Below are 19,181 nucleotides of genomic sequence, written 5' to 3'. Positions count from 1 at the left end.
TTCATGTTTTTTCTCATCTTATCTTTTAGGATACACCTTTGTGAAAGAATCAACTGCTTTTTAAAAAAATAGTCAAACCATAACGTTTTGCAAACATTTCATGTCCTTTATTTGAGAAGATAATGCAAAAATAATGGGAAAATCAAACCTTAAATATTTCATATGATATTTGATATTTCATTTGATATTTTTAATAACAGCATAATGGAGTACAATAATGAACTAGGTATATGATGTAGTCTTTGGTTGTTGAAACTTGAATTGTAATAGTTCTAGTTGTTATACTTCATTTAGCTAGTTTTAAGTTATTTTGCATATGAGTGTATAAACAATGGCAGAAACCCTGAAAATTTTACAGTTCATATATAAAGCTCTGAACCAACACCCATGTTGAATCAAAAAAGTTCAGAAAATAGCCACTGCAATCATTTCAACTCATGCAGAAAAAATCTAATTTTTGACCTTTATATTACCATAGTTTCATATTTAAACAGTAAAAACTCAATATTCTTTACCTACACTTATACTGGGGTGATCATTTAGCTTCCCTGTAATACTTGAAGTTTCTACAACTGTCTCAAAGCCACTCATTAAAAAAAATGACTACTCCAAAAGCTGTAACAATGGACAACAAATCACAAGACCCCTGTCTTTGGCCACTCTTTTACTGTTCTTGGGGCAAAGACAGAAAATCTACTTCAAAGTTACACAAAAAATACAAAAAGGTATTGCATCAGTGAACTATGATAGAACTTTTTGATAAGACTAAGTGCCCCCAAGTGTTTTGTCTGGTTATAAAAAACCTGTAATTAAAATATTGTGCATACTTTTAAAAAATATTTAAATCTGTTGCTACTGTCAAAAATATTTTTAGGTTCCCAGGTCTTGAGTTTAGCAAGCCTGAAAAAATATGTACTACAGTCATCAGATTTTTTTTTTAAAAAAAAACTTAAATCCCTAATCATCCATGTGAAGTACAGCAGAATTGAAATGTGAAAGGTGAATGCAAAGTCCACATGCCTGCAGAAAGAAAAAGTCCCATTTTGTCCTTTCTAGATGGGGATACTGAAATCTACACTTGAAGAAAAAGCAGCACCAATCTAAGAGTTTTTTTAAGGCTGGTACAAGCCCCAAGAAATTAAAGTCAGAATTTTTTTCCCCCACTTACATGATGGTCCCATTCAGATTCCGAAGACCTATGACAACAACACAGATGAAATATCCCCCAGATTGTGTGGCCTTGCCCCCTGCTGACTCCTTGTGCTATATACATGCTAATTTTCTTAACCCTTTTGCGTTCAAGTCCATCAGTAGATCTGTAAATAAGGGGATGTTGCACCATCTTTCCACTTGTGGACTTTATCGGTGATCACAGTCCGACACAATGGGCAGGTCTTCTCACGATTAAACCACAGCGAAATGCATTCATCGCAGAAAATGTGCTGTGAAAAAGGAACAGCGAAGTAAATGGGTTAATGTTAAGTAACTACTAGGTAAAATACCAGCACATGAGCATAAACATTCTATGTAATTTGCATGCTATTTGATTTTGTTTGGGATTGCACTGAAATTGTGGTGTACCACTGCCTTTAAGCATAAACATTGAAGTAGGCACCCATTTCTTCCTCTTCTCCCTAGATTACTTTAGGAACAGATGTGTCACCCTAAACCTCATGGGCCAGCGTTCCTCAGGTTTTACTTTTCAGTTAGCAACTGATCACAATGCAAAAAAAAAACAGGACGTCTGATCCAAACACCTGATTCAAGCCTTGAGCTGGAAAGGAACCAGAAGATTCTCTGGCCATTAAAAACTTGCCCTAAAGCACCTGATTTTCCAAGAAGAGTAACCCTCCCTATTGGGGAGAAAGGGAAAGTGATGACTTTAAGCCGCCACTAACTTAAGAATTGAAGTATACGCAGAACCAGTTAATTGTGTAAAACGGGTTGGCCAGCAGGATGGACCGATTTGGTGAGAAAGGGGGATGGCTGGATAGTCAGCTAGCTGCTTTTACGGTTCCTGGAAAATCTGCAGAAGCGGGGCTCAGGTCTTCAGACGGATCCCGTCGAGCAGGTGGGAGGTCTTTTGCCGACGGCTCGGCCCGGCCCGGCTCGGCTCGGCTCGGCTCGGCAGGGCCATACCTGGCAGAGCAGGACCCGCGGCTGCCTGAACTCGGCCTGGCAGATCGGACAGGCGTCCCCCGCCTCGCTGCACTGGCTCTTCGTGGCCGCTGCTCCGTGGTGCTGCAACAGAATCCACACAAGGCCAACTTCTAAAGCAACGTGTGAGGCAGTCTGGACTTGCTCCTAGTCTAAAAGCATAGGAAAGGGTTTGGTTTTCATGAGCTCCTAAACGCCTCCTTTGTAAAAAGCACATGGCCTTTCCAGTAATACCAGTGATGTATAGTGTGTGTGTATATATAACCAATACAGCTATATTAGTGTTAAACAAATTAGGTGACTGGTATTAGGGGAAACCTAACACCCCACCCATTAGCTATAGACGCCTTTTTATTTTTACTTGTAAAATCATTTTTTCCCCCCCACAAGGGCTTTGGAAAAAAAAAAACAGTTTTAATATTAAAGTTTAAAGTAATAATTACAAGCCACAATAACAGTGTAGGCAATGCATTTTAAAGAGTTATGGAAATGATCTTTCACCTCCTCGCTGAAAAAGATCCGGAGCATCTTATGAAATGATTCCCACTGGCCGTATAGTCCAAGGAGCTGGGGAGAGGAGGGACGGATTTTTAAAACTCTGAAGTTTGACATCGCACATCTTGCAACATCAGTGCAACTAGCCATCAGCATTTACCCCCTGACTTACCCCTGTGTCAACTAGGAAGGATACAAACCAAAGCAACATGCAGACACATGCTTACGTTTATTTGGATTCTTGGAAGGAATATTTAAGGGTTTTCTTTACAAAGTGTGCTGTTAGGTTTTATTATTACCTTCAGTATGAGGTAGACCAAGGCTAGAAATATCCCCAGTGTCAATCCTGTCGAGCCGTCCACTTCCTGATAGGTGATCAGGTAACGGAACCACATAGGGACAGGAACCACTGTCTGGTAAACCTGGCCCATCTCCTCTGTCAGCATGTACCACCGGCCCTGAGAAACCAGCCAAAAGACACCCTTGATAAAAGTATCACTTGCCCTTTTCACAACACATGCCGACGCGAGATGGATTTATCTTATCCTGAGAAACCGTCACTTACCCGCGATCTGAAAGCCAGAAGGCTGAATGGCAAGAACAGAATAAGGCACTTCAGTCCCATGAATATGAACTTCAACATGAAGTTCGTTACTCCTACGGCCCATAAAACATCCCAGAACCCCAGGGATTCAATGCCAGGATTGACAAAGATTAAGCTGTAAAAAAACAACAACAATGAATTAAAAACCAGGGAAGTGAATACTGTGGAGAAGGGTTTTGCAATAGATGTGCTGGAATATGTAACTTTCTTTTCCCTCAGCCTACAGTACTTATCTATGGTACAAGTCATTTGATCCCCTTGAATCGTCCCCTCTACTTCAGCTTTCAAGTCCTCCTCACCAGTAGTAAAGGGTCTCGGCCTGGAACGTGTAATACAGAAGAAGGCTCGAAGCTGTCAGGAAGAACAGCAGCCATGCACACTCCAGTGTGGAACGGCGCTCCTGCGGAGAGGTACAGTATATACAGAGTGATTGCTAATTCAGTCGCAGCTTCACAAAAACATTGTAGCATCTCCTAGCAAAGAAGGATCATTTAACTGGGAGACAGTTGTATTCATTTGCATTGTTTCGGGCAAACGTACCTGCAAAAAGACTTGGTTCTGAATGATTTTATTTGCATACAGAAAGGTTGTCAGCAACCCAACGCCTACAGCTATACCTGTAATAGAGTAAGTAAATATTAGGTTCACCTCAAAGTTCATAAACCAGCTCAAAATATATTCTGAAATGAGTGGGTTACATTTGGAATGACTTACAAATTGAGCAAAATAGCAAACACGCATACATTGTTTCAAAATTAGATTTGGTTTTTAGGATATGTGGGGGGGACTTTAATACTTTTTGATGAGACCTAAATCATTAAATCTAATGATTGTCGTTAACAATCATTTGTCATTTGCCGACTTGTGCATTGTAACCCACTGCGATGTAACTACATTGATCTGCATGAGCAGTAGTGTTAACCTGTGTACTGAGGTGCAGGCAAAAAGAAAAATTATGAATCATTTTCTTTCTGGGCAGAAAAATGTAAAATATTTAAGATGGCTAAAAATGTGACTTCAGCCACATTAGCATACTTGTCCATTCCTTTATTGAGAATCAGCTGTAGTCCCTGTTGAAGTGGATAAAGGAATATTTTCTAGAACTAAAAGACCATGCAAGCTGAACATGAATGGAGCAGGCAAGCTCATCTGGAGCTGTAAGATCGTGCACACTCATACAGAAACGAATGCTAATAGTATGGTACTGAATTTGAACAAAAAAAACTGACAGCTGTAGCCAACGATGAAATCAGAACTCAGAAACTGCCCAAAAAAGAAAGCATGAGACCACCATATATTCTGGCAATACCATGAGCCAGTTAGAGCTCTGAATCCTGTGTTCAGTTGGTGATGAGACACAAGAACAGAGCACCCCAGGGTGCTACTCCCGTTACTTAACCCCTGTTATCTCTCAATGATTCTCAGCCCTGGTCTTGAGGGTCTAATCTGTCTGATGGTTTGTCCACTGCTCGTTCATGCATGTCATTGATCTGCATGCCTCTTTAGATAGTTCTGCAGGTAATCAATAAGAAACACCCTCATGTATATTATTTCAAACAACTTCAGCACACAGACATTCATACAATCTCTCAACCTGTTAAGAACCTGTTATTTTATTTCTGACTACAGTACAAAGCTCTTAGAGGTGATTTATGATATACAGGCTGGAACGACAATCTATCACTCCTAGAATTAACTTTTTTTTTCCTTCTGCGTAGTCCAAATCGTTACATGTCAGCTAACAGGTGTGACTGAGGATTGGCACATCTGCAAACCTATTTGTCAGAGCTAAAAGAAAAGCTGAAAATGCACCTAAAATAGAAAATTGAAATCTTTTTACCTCAGATTAAGTGCATGGCCAGAACAGGAAACACATAAAAGAGCTGTCTCAGGACCAGGCTTGGAAACCACAACACAAACTACAATCAACACTGGGGCCACCTGTCGAGCTGAAAGATCACCTATGCTTCAGGTCGGTAGTTTTAAAGAAGGAACAGAATTAATATAATAATGTATAAATTGCTGGATCCGCTCGCTTAGCAGATAGCGTGTATCATCATTTCTTTCTTGCGTCTGACCCTTTTTAACCCCAAAGCCACAGACCCGACATTTTAAAACATCCTCACATGAATGAGCCACTATCGACTCTTAGTGCAAACGCAATTATGATGATGCAGTGTCGCTGCCATGCATCCAAAAGCCGGAGAGGCTGCTCGGAAAGTTTATTTCAGAGCGTCAAGGCATACCCAGGGCGTGCTGAATAACTAGTTTGGCACACACGATGACGATAAAAGGGAGGCTTTTCTGGACCCATCGGAAGAGGTAGCGCAGCTCCGAAAGGGAACTACTGGGCTCCCCGGGTTCCGGATCGGAATCCCCCGACTCGGGTTCGAGCTCGCTGCGCGAGTGGGGGCGGCCGTGGCCGTGGGAGTGGCCGTGGCCGTGAGCGGCGGTCCTGGGTCGCCGGTTCGCCGGCCTCCCGCTGGGCTCTCCGTGGGCACAGGAGATGGGAATGTGCACCTCTTCAGGCTGCGAGGACCCGGGGCTGGTTAGCGGCTCCGCTTGGAGGGTTAGAGATAAGCCATTGCCCGCCTGAATGTTAAGCTCGTTTGGGTTAGTCTGCATTACAGTGGACGATTCTTTCAGTATCGGCAGTGTTCTGGACTCGATAGAACCTCTCCTGCAAACACACCAAGAAATAAGCGAGATTAGAGACCGCTACCGAACATCCTTGCTGACAATTCCCGAACAAGGACAGGCGGCGGATGCAGATTACTCCTTTCAAAGCTGATTAACAAGAGATGCATTTAAAAAATCTATTCCAAGGATTGAACTGCGACCCACTTTTTCGTGTCCGGGCACTGCTGACATTAAACAGCAGAGCAACTCGCACTAGACTACTGACGCGTGTCTTTTCCGTACGTCAGACCTGCGCGAATAAGGCTGACACGTAAAGAGTCAGAAATGAAAAACTCGTTTGTCGCCTTCACCGTTACAAAATGTAGAATTTTTTTAAAAAACGTGTACCTGAAAAATCTGATCAAATCCGAATGACCTAGACTTGCTGTTCCTGGAATGCAGAGTAACGAGATGTATGTGTTTGTAATAACTTTCTATATTTAGTCCACGCATGGTAATAATAATTGTTTATGCATTGATCAGACGCTATGCTGTTCCGTCTTTTACTTTAAAAATACTCAGGTGAACTTGTGAATTTTAGATGACCACTGCTCCAGCTGTTTTTTTTTTTTAAAGAATCACCTGTCATGCTGACTCCGGAGTTTCATCGTGCGCCGTCAGCACCTTTCTAATAATAGATTCGAACCCCATCGAGCGAAATAAAACGAAAATAAAAATTAAAAAAGAAAAACTAGCTAAAGCAAAACTGACTCAACCACTCCACTACCGTCCCGCAGACATCTTTCAACTCAGATTAAACGTAACGAAAAAAAATGGGTCAAAGGTGAAAGGGCAAAGAGGAAAACGCTTTCTGTGTATTTATTTTTATTCTTTCTGATCTGTTCTGACTAAAGCTTCTTTACAGAAATTCAGACACGTCGGGAAGATGGATTTCTTTTAAAAATATTGGCGGAACAATAGCGACGAAATTGAGTTTTCACCGGCTAACCTCTACGTAGTCATGACAGTTGCTATGACAACGTAAACTATCCAGTTCAAGGGTAGGTGGGTGCTTTACATTTAAAATTAATTATTCTGTGCAAACATGCGCTTTTTTGTACACTCATCAGTATTCTACTACCATGACGCCGTATTTTGAACAATATATTAACACTTGCTAGTGATTTCCCCTTTTTTAAGACCGTGGAAGGAACATTTTAGTAACTGAACTCAGTGTTAAGTCTTTACAATATGGAGGAAAATCGGTTTATCAAACTCTTGTTGTGTGAACATGTCCTTCAACTTATTTTGCCATGTGAGAAGAAATAATTGTGTACAACGCTTAATACTCCTACAGAGTTCATACAGAGTCATGCACAGTTTGTGTGTGTATTGTAACTTATTTTTAGTGACTTTGGCTAGCACGACCACTGATACATGTAAGTCTGTCTGACGTCCGGTTTTGATGGGAAATATCCGGTCAGAAGTCATTGATTAACATAATTCGCAATTGTTAAAGTTTTCTAGCGAATCGTGTGGGTGGCTACAGCTATTAAACACAAGTAAAATATATTATGCATTTGTATATCAGAAGCCATAGAACAAGAAGAACAATAGTTTGATTTTCAAATGGCAGGCAAAAGTTTCTCTTGATTTTTAAGTAATTTCTTAATGGAATATAAATAGTAATATTACATTTGTTTATGTACAATTCTCTGAACCTATTAAGTCTGCCAGCAGATACATCACTTATAACAGATACCTAAAACAGTAAGTTAATGTAGTTTTTCCTCTGGTCCTAGACTACGTCAAAATGGAAATGGGAGATGGGTCAGTTCTGCACCACCTGCAGCCCCTGGGAAATCATGGCTTCCACACGCCCTGGCTAGACTCCTGCCTTGGTGATACGCTGTTACCAGACAAACCATGGCATAAGTTAAGTGGGTGCAGCTGCAAAAGCTCAACTAGAGTTTGCAGTTCCGTTTTTTTTTTGTCATGTGCACAAGTGAATGTATGTTTGCTCCCATGCAAAAACATTAAGGAAACAACCAACCTACACAACAGCACAACAACAGCAGCAACATCGTCAAAGTTAAATAACACTCAACTTAGAAGAAATACAGCACAAGCAGTGTGCAAGAAGCTGCCTCTAATTCTAGAAATACATGCCTTTATGCTCTTACAATGCTCACTAGAGGGCAGGGGAGAGAAAATGTTATCCTTGGCACTACTCCCTGCCTTCCTGAGACAGCGAGTTGTAGAAATGTCCATAGCAGAGGGGAGCTGTACTCCAGTAATGGACTGGGCTGACCTGATCACCCCCTGTAATGCCTTTTGGTCAGACAATGAGCTGCTGCCAAACCACACTTTAATACCACACCTGTAGAATATAGTTAGAATATTTTAAGATTATTTGGATGGTGCGCTGTATAATAATTTTCTTTATTTTACACAGCAGTGCCTTTAAAACCAATCAATTTCAAATCACTTGTTTTACAGTGCATCTTTTTTTGTTTATGTAATCTCCAAATGTGTTTTGGTTATTGTTTTCTTTTGATTTAACATTTAAGACGCATTCATGCCACAGGCCAGCAAAATAGTTTCTACTGTTAAAGCCAAATACATTCTGGTGGTAAAGCATTTATGCACAGCAACAGGTTGTTGTAAAAGAAGGTTCACAGGATGTAGTACAGTTGAGGTTTTAGACAAGGAGCCTTCTGCTGTAGCAAAGGATACTCTAAATGACTGTGTGGCGACAAAAACGTGTTTAAAAAACATTTTCTCCCAGTGATCTTTGTAAGTATCTTGTGGATGGTGGCAGGTTTAGTGTAGACTGTTCAATTTCCTGTAAGGGGTTTTGATTCCTGTTTACAATGGATCTCATCACAGTTTTCCTCACAGGTTTATGAAAAGCTCAGGGCAGCCCTTGCCAAAGAGGTTGAATCCCACCTGAGGCAAAACCCACAGAGCCAGCTCCCTCTGGGCCTTCTCGGTGGACACTTTTTAGAGGACTACTTGGGTGGTTTCCTCCATCAGACTACACAGATGGTCAGTGTGAAAGTTATCTTGAAAACACCCATAAACCTTGAAAACTCTAGGAATGTGTGAAGTAACTTATTTTGAATATTACTTTCTATAATGATCCTAATGCCGTACAAGAAAACTATATTTTCGCACTGTACACTGTTGAGTTTTGTATGTTATGCTGCTGTAATTGAGTGTGTATACACTCAACATTTATTTTTTTCAATGCAAAAGTTTGTTTTTTATATTCTCTTCATCATATCATAACAATGCTATTTTATTTTGGACGTAATGAGTTGATTGCCTTCCTTTGTAAACTATCAACAACACGATTAAAATGGGGTGTGATCATTTATGAATGCTCAGATAGCTGGTTTCATCTTCCTTGCAGTGTTCCCTCTCTCTGTGTGAGAGTGAGAAAGCTTCTTTGGAGTATGAATCCCTCAGGCAGCTGGATGCACTGTGTGAAAGAGCAGTGGAGAGCAGCTGCTGTCCCAGAAGACCTGGTAATGAGTCACAGCAAAGTCAAGAGATTTCTAAGAGCTCCAGACAATAGGATTTTCTTCGGCACGGTCTTTCAGGAGCAAAAAAGCTTCATTTTGTCATTATCACCATTGCTGGTATTTGATGTAGTAGTATCATCAGTGTCCGAATCACACATTTTGTCATTATTCACATATCTATTGGACCCATTTAGTTCTTACTTTATGAGGTTATTGGAAAGATGAAATGAAAGATGAACAGTGCTGGGAAAGATCCATGAGTATGACCTGTCGGCTGTGTTTAAACAATAAAGAGGAAACGTCTAACTGGTCATTCAGACACAAAGCTAAGATAAGTCTATCTTGTTTTATAATTATTGATTTTTTTCATTTTTTAATCATCTCCTTTAAATGGCCATCACACGATCAGAAATAAACCGGGGGCACTGAGCTTATATACTGCATTGTTCACGTTAAAGAATAAATTGACCAACCTGCAAACCGTAAGCCTCAACCGTAAGAACATAAGGAAGTTTACAACTGAGGGGAGTCCATTTGGCCCATTCGGCTTGTTTGGTATTTAGTAGTTAATTGATCTCATCCAAACTTTTCTTAAAATATGTCACTTTATCAGCATTTAACAAAATGGCTGATTAGCTAGTTCCATACTCCCACAACTTCTACATGCCAGGCCCAATTCTCTATGGCATTCTGTTTGGTAGAGGTGTCTTGTTTGCACTCAGTTTGAAGCTGGCATTAATTATTGGGTTTGAAAACAGCAACTGGTGGGTGAGTCAGATTTTCAATTGAGTGCAAAACTAGTAAATTGTTTCTGTGCCAGTATAAATACATGCGTATATAAAGGATTTCCTGTGATCAAAAGCATCATAGTCTTTACAGAATACTATCTCATGAAAGCATGTAATGTATCCAGTGTCTTTACTCAGATCTTTAGTGAAGAGCTCCAGATTAAATACGTCCATATAAATCACTATTTGTTAGTGTATACTGTATCTCATTCACTCCATCTATTAATGATAAATTGCTTACACTGAGGAGGTTCAGGCAAGCTGAGAGCACACTTGGTGGGACTGACAGCATACTTTGTTAATGAATTATTTTTATTTTACTAGATAATACTGCAAAAAGCGTCATTTCACAAGTATACTGTTATTGCAGTATAAATGCTTTGAATACCAATGGAATGCGGGAAAAGCAGTGTCGAGGTGACCTAAAACAAAAATGATTTTATATTTGTTTTGCATTTTGATACAGCTGATGCATTTTCCCACAGATGGTGACTACAGCGGTGTGAGCCAAGAAATGATGCATTTTATTAAAGATACCTACCACATGGTCACTTCAGAGATGGAACAAATGCTGGCTCTGGAGGAGAAAAAGCAAAAAGTATGTCTTAATTGTTTTTTATGTTTGTTGAAGGTGTGTGTCATACATATACAATGATGATCTTTATGCACAAGTCAAAACCTGCATTACAGTAATTGGAATGTAGTCTTCATTCTTCATTCTTTATCTTGCTCTTTAAAGCATTCTGTAATGTAGTTCAGATCACAGTCTTTAGCCTTTAGCCCCTGCTTTTGCTGTCTGTTGTCAGTCCCAAACAGTATTCCCAAATTGTGTGCAGTTTATTATTCATACAATGTAACCAGAAGTGCACCTGTAGTGAACATGTTCAGAAATTTCAAATAGTTGTTTGATTTGCATGGACTACATTTCAATTTCTATTGACAAAGACGTTTTTGACTTCTGAGTTCTGTTTAGGGCCAGCAAGATCGTTACTGACCAGGAACCTACACTCTTATTCACACCCTATACATGTTTGTGCTGTATGAAACCCTATTTTTAAATGTAATTTCATTGTACTTAAAATTTCATTTTGTTTTTTAATGATATTTCTTTCAAATAAGAACAATAAATTACATACAGTACTTCAAAGTGTAACTGTATTCATTGTGTAACTGTAATACAATTATGAAAAAAAAACATTTTTAAAACAAGACAGTGATGCACCTATTAGTTTCTGTTAATGTATTAATTCCGTTAGGAGGCCCCAAAGTTTAACTCCATCGAAAGTCCATCTGCTTGGGCTTCAATGGCAAGGAGACGTCCACATTCTGTGGAGAGTGAAGATCTGCATCTTGCTACCCGGAGAGGGTCTGTTTTCCAGTTAAAACCTAAAGGTACTGCTGAGAAACACCAGTTTTTGTAATAAGATCATACTTTATCAATTATACAAGCAACTTAAATCGATGAATATCCCACAACAGAGAAGAGGTCATGAAAATCTAATCAGACTAACAGAACAATGGCTGAGCTGCAGAAATGAACAGTGCAAAGTGACTTGCATGGAGTGGTCTAACAGAAAGATCAGAAAGATCTAACAGCATGATACAGTAACGTGCTAGAAATCAGATGTACAGTAGAGAGGAAGATACAGCAATTACAGCAAGCAAAAGAATGATCAGATGTACAGGCAAGCTGTGAAGAGGCGGGACTTTGAGGAAGCGGAAGACGATGGGGCAATCTTGATATGTCTAGGCATAATATTGCTCAACAGGGGTCCTGAAAATGATATACAGTATATATAGAGATGAAGTTCATTCAATTTATACTAAAATAGGAAAGAAATGTGTTGAGCAGGTAAACAGCAGCTGTGCTACACCTCCCTTACAGCAGAGCCTGGTGAGATTCCGGCCCCTCCTCTGCACTGTGCTGAGAGTCAGGTGCTGGGACGCTCCGTTGCGGCTGTCCTTGCTTCTGACCCGGGCCGGATGGGCACAGTCTGCAAGAGGCTGAAAGGACAGCTCTTGCCAGAGTCTCTGCGGGGCGCTATATGGATTGGCCAACTGCTGAAACCAGAGGCATTCTCTGACGCGGATACGTTCTGGTAAGTAATGAAATTGCACAACCTCAGAAAAAATCAATATTAGCTTTGCCGTAATCTTCTACGATTCACCTGTCCTGTGTAGCCGGTTGTGCTGTGAGCTCTTCTGGTAGAAGGACAGATAGACTGGTTGAGCTACATGAGAATGTGGCTGACTGCCTTTCTCTCTTTGCTTGGTCAGTCACTCCAGCTGACATGGAAGGAGGTGCTTCCAGCATCTTTAAACCCAGGTTAAAACTTTGCTTGAGTCCTAAAAGCCACTCGTGTCCTGTGACCCTCCTGCAGTGTTTCTCTGAGCTCTTTATTGTTTTACATGTTTCTTCTTAAAATATTACATAAAATACTGGTATGTGATAAGGAGGTTTCAAGCACGATAATACAAACCCTGATATTTAATTTAGCTTTTTCCAGATTGTAACAGGAGTTAATTAGAGTTGCTGATTCAGACTCTTATAATAGAAGACTTTAGGATATTTGTGTGTGTCTGTGCTCTGCCTTTTTCACAATGCGAGATTTGTTTCCTTTTTATATTCTGGCTAATTAACAGAACACTATAATATTTATAACAGATATTTATATTTTGTGGGGGAATAAGGAAGTTTGGCTCTTGGAAAGGGTTTTTTGTAGTGGACTATTTTTCCATATTTGTTTCAAAAGCTATTCTGTGAAAGGCATTTCGTTGGGTAGACTTTTTTTTGCTAAGAGACAATATTGCATCCAGCAATAAACCAATGAGAGAGTTTCATTATTCATCAAGACTTTGTTCACAAAGTAATTATTTTAATCTAACTAGAGCTGTTTTCTCTGCTAACGTAAATTGCTTGTTTATATGTTTAAACAATTCCTATTTTCCCTATTTTACCTTATATATAATGTATACAGTATAACGTATATCAGCGCTATTTTATTCAAGCATGTTCTTTGAATTACATTGTGAACCACAAGAGCTGTTAAGGTATAATTCTCCAGATCTCAAATTTTGTCCCGTTAGCTTAATCACAGTAATGTCCCATCTTGAGGTGCCTTAAGAGAGATGTCTTAATTCTCCAGATTTCAATATTCTTCTTTCAGGACTTTTGAGAAAACTCTCAGAGAGAAATTTGGCCGGATGGTGGAACGCCGGGTAGCTGAGCTGAAACTGAGAAGTGCTACTCGATCTCCCATCTCTGGGCTGATTGAAAATGCGGTAGTGGAGGTGATGAGCGTTCTTAGCGTCAGAAACTGAAAGAAAAAAATCCTCTGTGTTTCATTTTCATCCTTAATTTCTTTCTAGCCGCGTGTAGCCGCTTTGTTTGGTCCGATCAGAGTTAAGACATTCACAAGTCAGGTTTATATTCTTTACACCTAAACATTTTGTAGCTTTTTTTTCTTTTTTTTTTGTAATTCTAACCCACCTCCCAACTTTGTCCTCCCAACTTTTGGGGACCTCTTTATTTTATGTATTTCTTATTTTTGTTGTTGTAATGTTGTAGCCTTTAGTATCACAAACCCATGGAGGACACACACGCTCACCTAGGCTCTTATTTCTGCACCACAGAATGATGCATTTCATCTAATGAGCCTCTTCTATCTGACATTTAGAACTCGACTGTTACCCTCAGTTATTGTAGGTGTTTCAATTCCTAGTGTCAGTAGCAATTCACTCTTAAAGAAAGGAGAAGGATGACAATAAATGCATGTGATAAGAACTAACTCTTAAAAGAATCAACTGATAAGATGTAATTATTTCTGTTTAGTTTAGTGTGAAACATCAGAAAGTGGAACGTTGAGATTTGTGACTTTGAGATACCTTGCACAGGGTATGCTTTCTGTTTTAAGGGTCTCTACACGTGTAGTGCTGTTCAAGTGTGTGGTTTATTAAACTTTTCAAGGAAATGGACTGACCATACCATGACTACAGCTGTAACCCAGGCTCTGCTGTCACATGCAGCCTCTCCTTCATTGTGCCTTATCAAAGCTCATGTTTACATGGAAACACCACTATCCATGTCTGTTCCACACTTCCTTGCTGGCTGGCTAAGCTCTCCCACAGAGCATTTCATTACTCTTCACCCATTATTCCTGGGTTGTAATAGAATTCAGCAGAGGTGTTTAGGATCATGTGTTTTGGTAACCTCTAATTGTATGTGAGGGGCTGGAATTGAAAATAAAGACCTAGTTAAATACAGCTATCATGATAACTTACAATATGCAGTGTGATTTTACTAATTAACAGTTAGCATTTGGAAATATGCTGCGCTAAAAGCTATGTGTGCCAGATTTTTAAAGTGAATATTAATTTGACTGTTTTGAAACAAAGCCCAATAATGCAGATGAATAAAGAGAATTTAATAAAGGTGGCGAGAGGCTGAGGGTAAAAACGGCACCAGAAGCCTCTAATTGGGAACTCAAATAAAAGTTACAAGAAAAAATAATAAAACAATTATGAAATACTGGCTCAAATGTGACCAAGTTAAATACAAACCAAAAAATAAAAGTGAAATGAAGAACAGAAAACAGAGTTAGAGAAAATATTTCATGTCAATGTATGTTAAGATGGTTTGGATGTCTTTAATGCTTACTGTGCAGCAAGGAGTTTGCTCATGCTTCTAAATATCTTATGCTATTATTCATCTTTACAGAAATATGAAAGGACTCCCTCTATGCAAGCTTTTGCTACCAATGAACAAATGATCAGTGAATCCAGTAAAGTGCTCAACATCCTGTATGTCCACAGCGGGATTTATGAGCCTTATCTTATCCACTGGCTCTTTCCCTTGCAAATGGCTTTCCGACAGACAGATTCCAAAGGTATGAATAGTGTAACGCTGTCTACCTCACTCTCACGTTCATGTGTTCGTCTTGATGATGCCACATATTTAATTAAATGATAGCAAGGCGTTTAATCTCAAATCTCCTTCAGAATCCAAACCTTCATGCATTGAAACTGCACCACTGCAATTTGTTTTTATCCAAGTAGGAGAAAAAAACACTGATATATGTTTATGCAAGAGATATGCAAGATAATTTTTTTAATTACTATATCATCCCTTCTTCTGCTCTAAGTTTAAGCAAAGTGTTCCAAGTAAATACATGGATATGTATAAAATGATTTTGCATGGATATTTATAAAATGATTTCTATTTTTCTATTTTTTTTTTAGCTGAACACTTGTACGAGTTGTCCATGTACCTTCATTGTCTTATTCAAAAGTTTCCTTGCTGGCCAGAGATTTTTGCAATGGCTGAGAATGTGATGAGGCATGTTGAAGAAAATGATCCAGAACTCTTTGCTCACCTTCAGCTCTGTTCATCTAGAAACATGGTTTTAGATTCTAAGGTCTGAAAAAACTTTGTAACTTTGCAAGCACTGGATATTTAGTACAATTTCACAAAAAAAAGTGTCATGTTTATCACTTGAAAGGTTTAATTGCATAACATTTTACTTCTAAAACACACAGCATCAATATATATTTCTGACAAATATGAGAGACTCTTCTATGTTACTTATTGATTTATGGAGTCCACTTAAAGAAGAGAATCATTCAGTTTTTGTTTATTTTTCTCAGGATTTTTTGGTGGAACTCATAGCTCAAGAGAGGGAAAAGGCCCAGGAGCTTTTGGATTTCTCAGACAGATCAGACAGACCACAGGTTATCTCCAAAAAGCTCCTGGCAAATCCTGTTATCTTCCTCCGTAAATGGATGGGCGAAGTAAGACCATTTAACTGTAATTGCACAGCTTTGCGTGACCTGTGTGCTGCAGTATGAGTGAAGAAAGCACAGATTTAAACTGAACCGTACTTGAATGTCCTGGACCACCCTTTTGGAAAGCAAACAGTTAATATAGTATAAAGGCATAAATATGATTTATATGTATATTTGTATTTACTGTCGACCCTTACTTTGATCACTGAAATATATTAATTGTCTTCATTTACTTTAGACCTAGAGTCCAGGACCTGTCCTGTTTTTGGTAGATTCAGAATACAATCCCTTGCAGTGTTAGTTACAGTAACAGTTACCAGGCTACTGTTAGTCCAGTAGTTTTAACATTTAATAAACACATATTGATATAATATGAGACACATATTGTTTAAGCTATATTGTAAGATTGTATATTTAGTCATCTGAGAACATGAAGAATTGCTCCACTGGTATCTTTATAGCATACCTGTACCTGGTGCTTTGTACTTTTCAGAGCATAAGAAAGCCTGCAGACAAGAGGTGGCTATTTGACCCATTAGGCTCACTGGTTTTTATGTCATTTTTCACAGGGATTCATGAGTGTTCTAGACTTGCCTGCTGTCCTGCTGGTCTGGGATCAGCTGTTCATGGAAAACTGGAGCAGGAAAGTGATGGAAGATGTCTGCCTTGTAGTGCTGATGTTGCTCAAAGACCCACTGATGGCAGCTGATGACTACCAGAGTATGAGAGAGGTACAGTATTCAGAATTGCCATTGCAGTCATTCTCAACCCCACTCTCTCACCTCATGTGCCAGAAAAAGTCATGATTCTGCTGGTTATACTAGTTGTACTATACAGTCCCATGTGTCCAAACCAAAGGCACTCGATAGATTAGGGTTCTTTTTACACAATTATTTTGTATACTCAACAAACCCACAGAAAGCAACTCAGGATTGAGTCTTCTCAGAAAAAGCTATTACTGTGCCTCATGCTCAGGTGTTGCTGGACCATGCTAGCCATCTGTTCACAGCAGACATTCAGCGGTCATGGATGCACCTGCAGCAGGGAGGCCTACCAGTGGATATCCCTGAGTTAAATAGATTCAATTCAAGGTAAGATCACTAATAAAGAAAACTCTTTTAGACTTACTTATACTTTCGCAGGCATAAGTATACAGTAGGTAGCCTGTATTTGAAACAGTAATTTCCTAATTTATTCAGAATAATATATTTCTTCAACGTCATATTTTGCTGTTGGGATCTCTTCATTTGTTGGTTGAACAACTAATTGCTAATTGTTCTAATAAATTGATACGATTAAGATAAAGGGTGGCAATTCTTACGACTAAGCCTGTATGCTACATCTCTGTATTATTTTTGTGTTTGCATGTAAACCACAGCAGAAATATATATCAGAGCAAATTTATGTCAGAATCTAAATCTCCAAAGGAAAATGTGTTCTTTATTTCCAAGATTGCTCTATGGACCATTTCCAAAGAAGACAGCTGCAAATGGTACAGTAGGCTTATAATAGCCGGCTTTTCCTTTATATCTGAGTTACCATTTTCTTCCTAGAATTTATACGTTTCCAGTTTTGCACAGATCTCTTTTTAGTTTAAAATAACATTGTAAACAGAACCCTGAGCAGGTCCTAGTCTGTTCATTGCTTTATGATGTTTATGATGTAATTTTCACCTGTGTTTGTTCTCTTGAAGTGCTCCACTTAGGTCTGCTCAAAAATAATGATCGATCGAGGATTGCTTGAATTAGTACTTCAAGTTTTCAAACACCGGTGATAAAAATGTGGCTGTTCCATAAATCTTCACATTTTACTGACAACCCCTATGATTAATTTGTCATATAAATGTTGAATCAAAGTGCTGCAAACTTGAAGGGTGTCTTTGTTTAATCAATGTGAATTTGTTTGAATGTTTAGCTCAAATCTCCATGGGTGATATTCTCCCAATTGGGCTGAAGGATGTTGTTGTCAACTTGATTTTGAATCTGCCAAAAACGGACAGCTTGAATCATGTGAGCAATTCCTCAAGTTAATCTCTTTCTAGTGTAGTCCGAGATAATATAAGAAACTACGGTAAACATTCTAAATCATTGCTCGGTTAGTGTCTTTATGTGTACATAGAGTATATGAATTACACAAGACATTAGTCCTTTGTGAAATAGTTTTTTATGAGGATCATATGATCTATAGTAAATTCTGTCAGCTATAGTACACACTAGATCAAAATTGCCTTGATTTTTTTAAATTTTAGACAGTTTATTGTTATCATGGCAGTCTTTCCATGTAAATTCTCAGGCCATTGAAGGTTTTGTGCCCCAGGATGAAAATATGTAATCAGATGCCTTTGCTTTTTATTGCATTTTTGCCCGCATGGTCAACTTGATAGTGAGATGGCTATTTTGTTTTTGTCTTTGTAGGCCTGGATGAAGGACTTTGATCCCCTTGCTGTCAAACTTATCACTTCAGTGCTTTATGGAAATGTGAAGCTACATTCCAAATCCAGTCTCCTAACGCCATCTGTTGAGAAAAGAGCACCCAACAAAGAAACCACCACTGAATACAAACTCCTCTTCAATGGTACAGTATGGCATTACATTCTCCAGCTTATTACCTTGTGGATTTTATGTTGTTTCTAACGTTACATATTCCCAGTTGATCTAAGGTTTACTTTTGACAAGTGTGTAGCAATTGTGCATTGTGTAGCGAATCAGAATTAAAATGATTATGTTCTTTTAGAATTTACTCCGATTCTACACTGTGCAGCATGTCTGTACTACAAATCACATGCATCCCTGTACATAAATGCAGTAAGAGTGTCCTTTTAGGGTAATATTGACTGTATATTGCTTTCCTCTTCTCTTGAGATATCTTTATCTTTGATGCCCTGGACCCATCTGATATCAGAGAAATCAGTTATTTGAAGGACAAACCTGCTGTTGTCATCAAGGTTATTTATGTCCCAAATTTGTATGGTAAGGTTCCTTTTGCTTGACAGCTTGTGTAATTTAAACTTTAACAGACATTTTGCTTGGATTTACTTCCTTAGAAAATGTATATTGATATATTTTTTTTATCCTATCTTATTGATTACCAAACAAAAATAAAAAAGATAATAGATTTTTTAAGTTTTAAGTTTTGTGTTATATACTTGTACGGTAATGATACTGTTGGTTGTGCTTGTTGGTAAATTATTTGCTTAACCGTTTAATGTTT

General features: G+C 38.8%; 2 protein-coding genes across 9 annotated transcripts in view; one reads left to right on the top strand and one right to left on the bottom strand.

Moving 5' to 3' along the window:
• Positions 1-649: 649 nt before the first annotated feature.
• On the bottom strand, positions 650-6,717 carry rnft1 (ring finger protein, transmembrane 1). Of its 3 annotated transcripts, none has more exons than XM_015367580.2 (9): positions 6,518-6,708; positions 5,503-5,936; positions 3,797-3,873; positions 3,556-3,656; positions 3,218-3,371; positions 2,952-3,110; positions 2,659-2,724; positions 2,140-2,241; positions 650-1,442 (listed from the first exon to the last, which is right to left on the bottom strand). In XM_015367580.2, exons 1-9 carry the CDS (start codon positions 6,541-6,543, stop codon positions 1,308-1,310), a joined length of 1,254 nt encoding a protein of 417 aa, XP_015223066.1. In that variant the 5' UTR covers positions 6,544-6,708; the 3' UTR covers positions 650-1,307. The 3 variants fall into 3 exon arrangements, with proteins under 3 accessions (XP_015223066.1, XP_015223067.1, XP_069040498.1); XM_015367581.2 differs by lacking the exon at positions 6,518-6,708 and adding an exon at positions 6,284-6,458; XM_069184397.1 differs by lacking the exon at positions 650-1,442 and having other exon boundaries at positions 2,226-2,309; positions 6,518-6,717.
• Positions 5,911-19,181, top strand: part of LOC107079938 (uncharacterized) — a 42,779-nt gene continuing 29,508 nt past the window's right edge. For 2 of the 6 annotated variants that reach the window (XM_069184391.1, XM_069184394.1), the window contains exons 1-17: positions 5,913-6,348; positions 6,801-6,936; positions 7,678-8,923; positions 9,291-9,405; positions 10,676-10,788; positions 11,447-11,582; positions 12,076-12,289; positions 13,358-13,481; positions 14,908-15,076; positions 15,429-15,604; positions 15,834-15,977; positions 16,541-16,702; positions 16,947-17,062; positions 17,423-17,463; positions 17,886-17,980; positions 18,386-18,545; positions 18,833-18,940. In XM_069184391.1, the coding sequence (XP_069040492.1) occupies positions 8,921-8,923; positions 9,291-9,405; positions 10,676-10,788; positions 11,447-11,582; positions 12,076-12,289; positions 13,358-13,481; positions 14,908-15,076; positions 15,429-15,604; positions 15,834-15,977; positions 16,541-16,702; positions 16,947-17,062; positions 17,423-17,463; positions 17,886-17,980; positions 18,386-18,545; positions 18,833-18,940 (1,876 nt within the window). In that variant the 5' untranslated portion in view covers positions 5,913-6,348; positions 6,801-6,936; positions 7,678-8,920. Of the gene's footprint in view, positions 6,349-6,800; positions 6,937-7,677; positions 8,924-9,290; positions 9,406-10,675; positions 10,789-11,446; positions 11,583-12,075; positions 12,290-13,357; positions 13,482-14,907; positions 15,077-15,428; positions 15,605-15,833; positions 15,978-16,540; positions 16,703-16,946; positions 17,063-17,422; positions 17,464-17,885; positions 17,981-18,385; positions 18,546-18,832; positions 18,941-19,181 lie in introns of all 6 variants that reach the window. The other 4 variants (XM_069184396.1, XM_069184392.1, XM_069184395.1 and 1 more) reach the window with 4 other exon arrangements.

This window comes from Lepisosteus oculatus, chromosome 26, assembly GCF_040954835.1.
Source record: "Lepisosteus oculatus isolate fLepOcu1 chromosome 26, fLepOcu1.hap2, whole genome shotgun sequence".
Classification (NCBI taxonomy): Eukaryota; Metazoa; Chordata; class Actinopteri; order Semionotiformes; family Lepisosteidae; genus Lepisosteus; species Lepisosteus oculatus.
The sequence above is the reverse complement of the archived record's forward strand: the minus strand, read 5'-3'. Positions and strand labels throughout refer to the sequence as shown.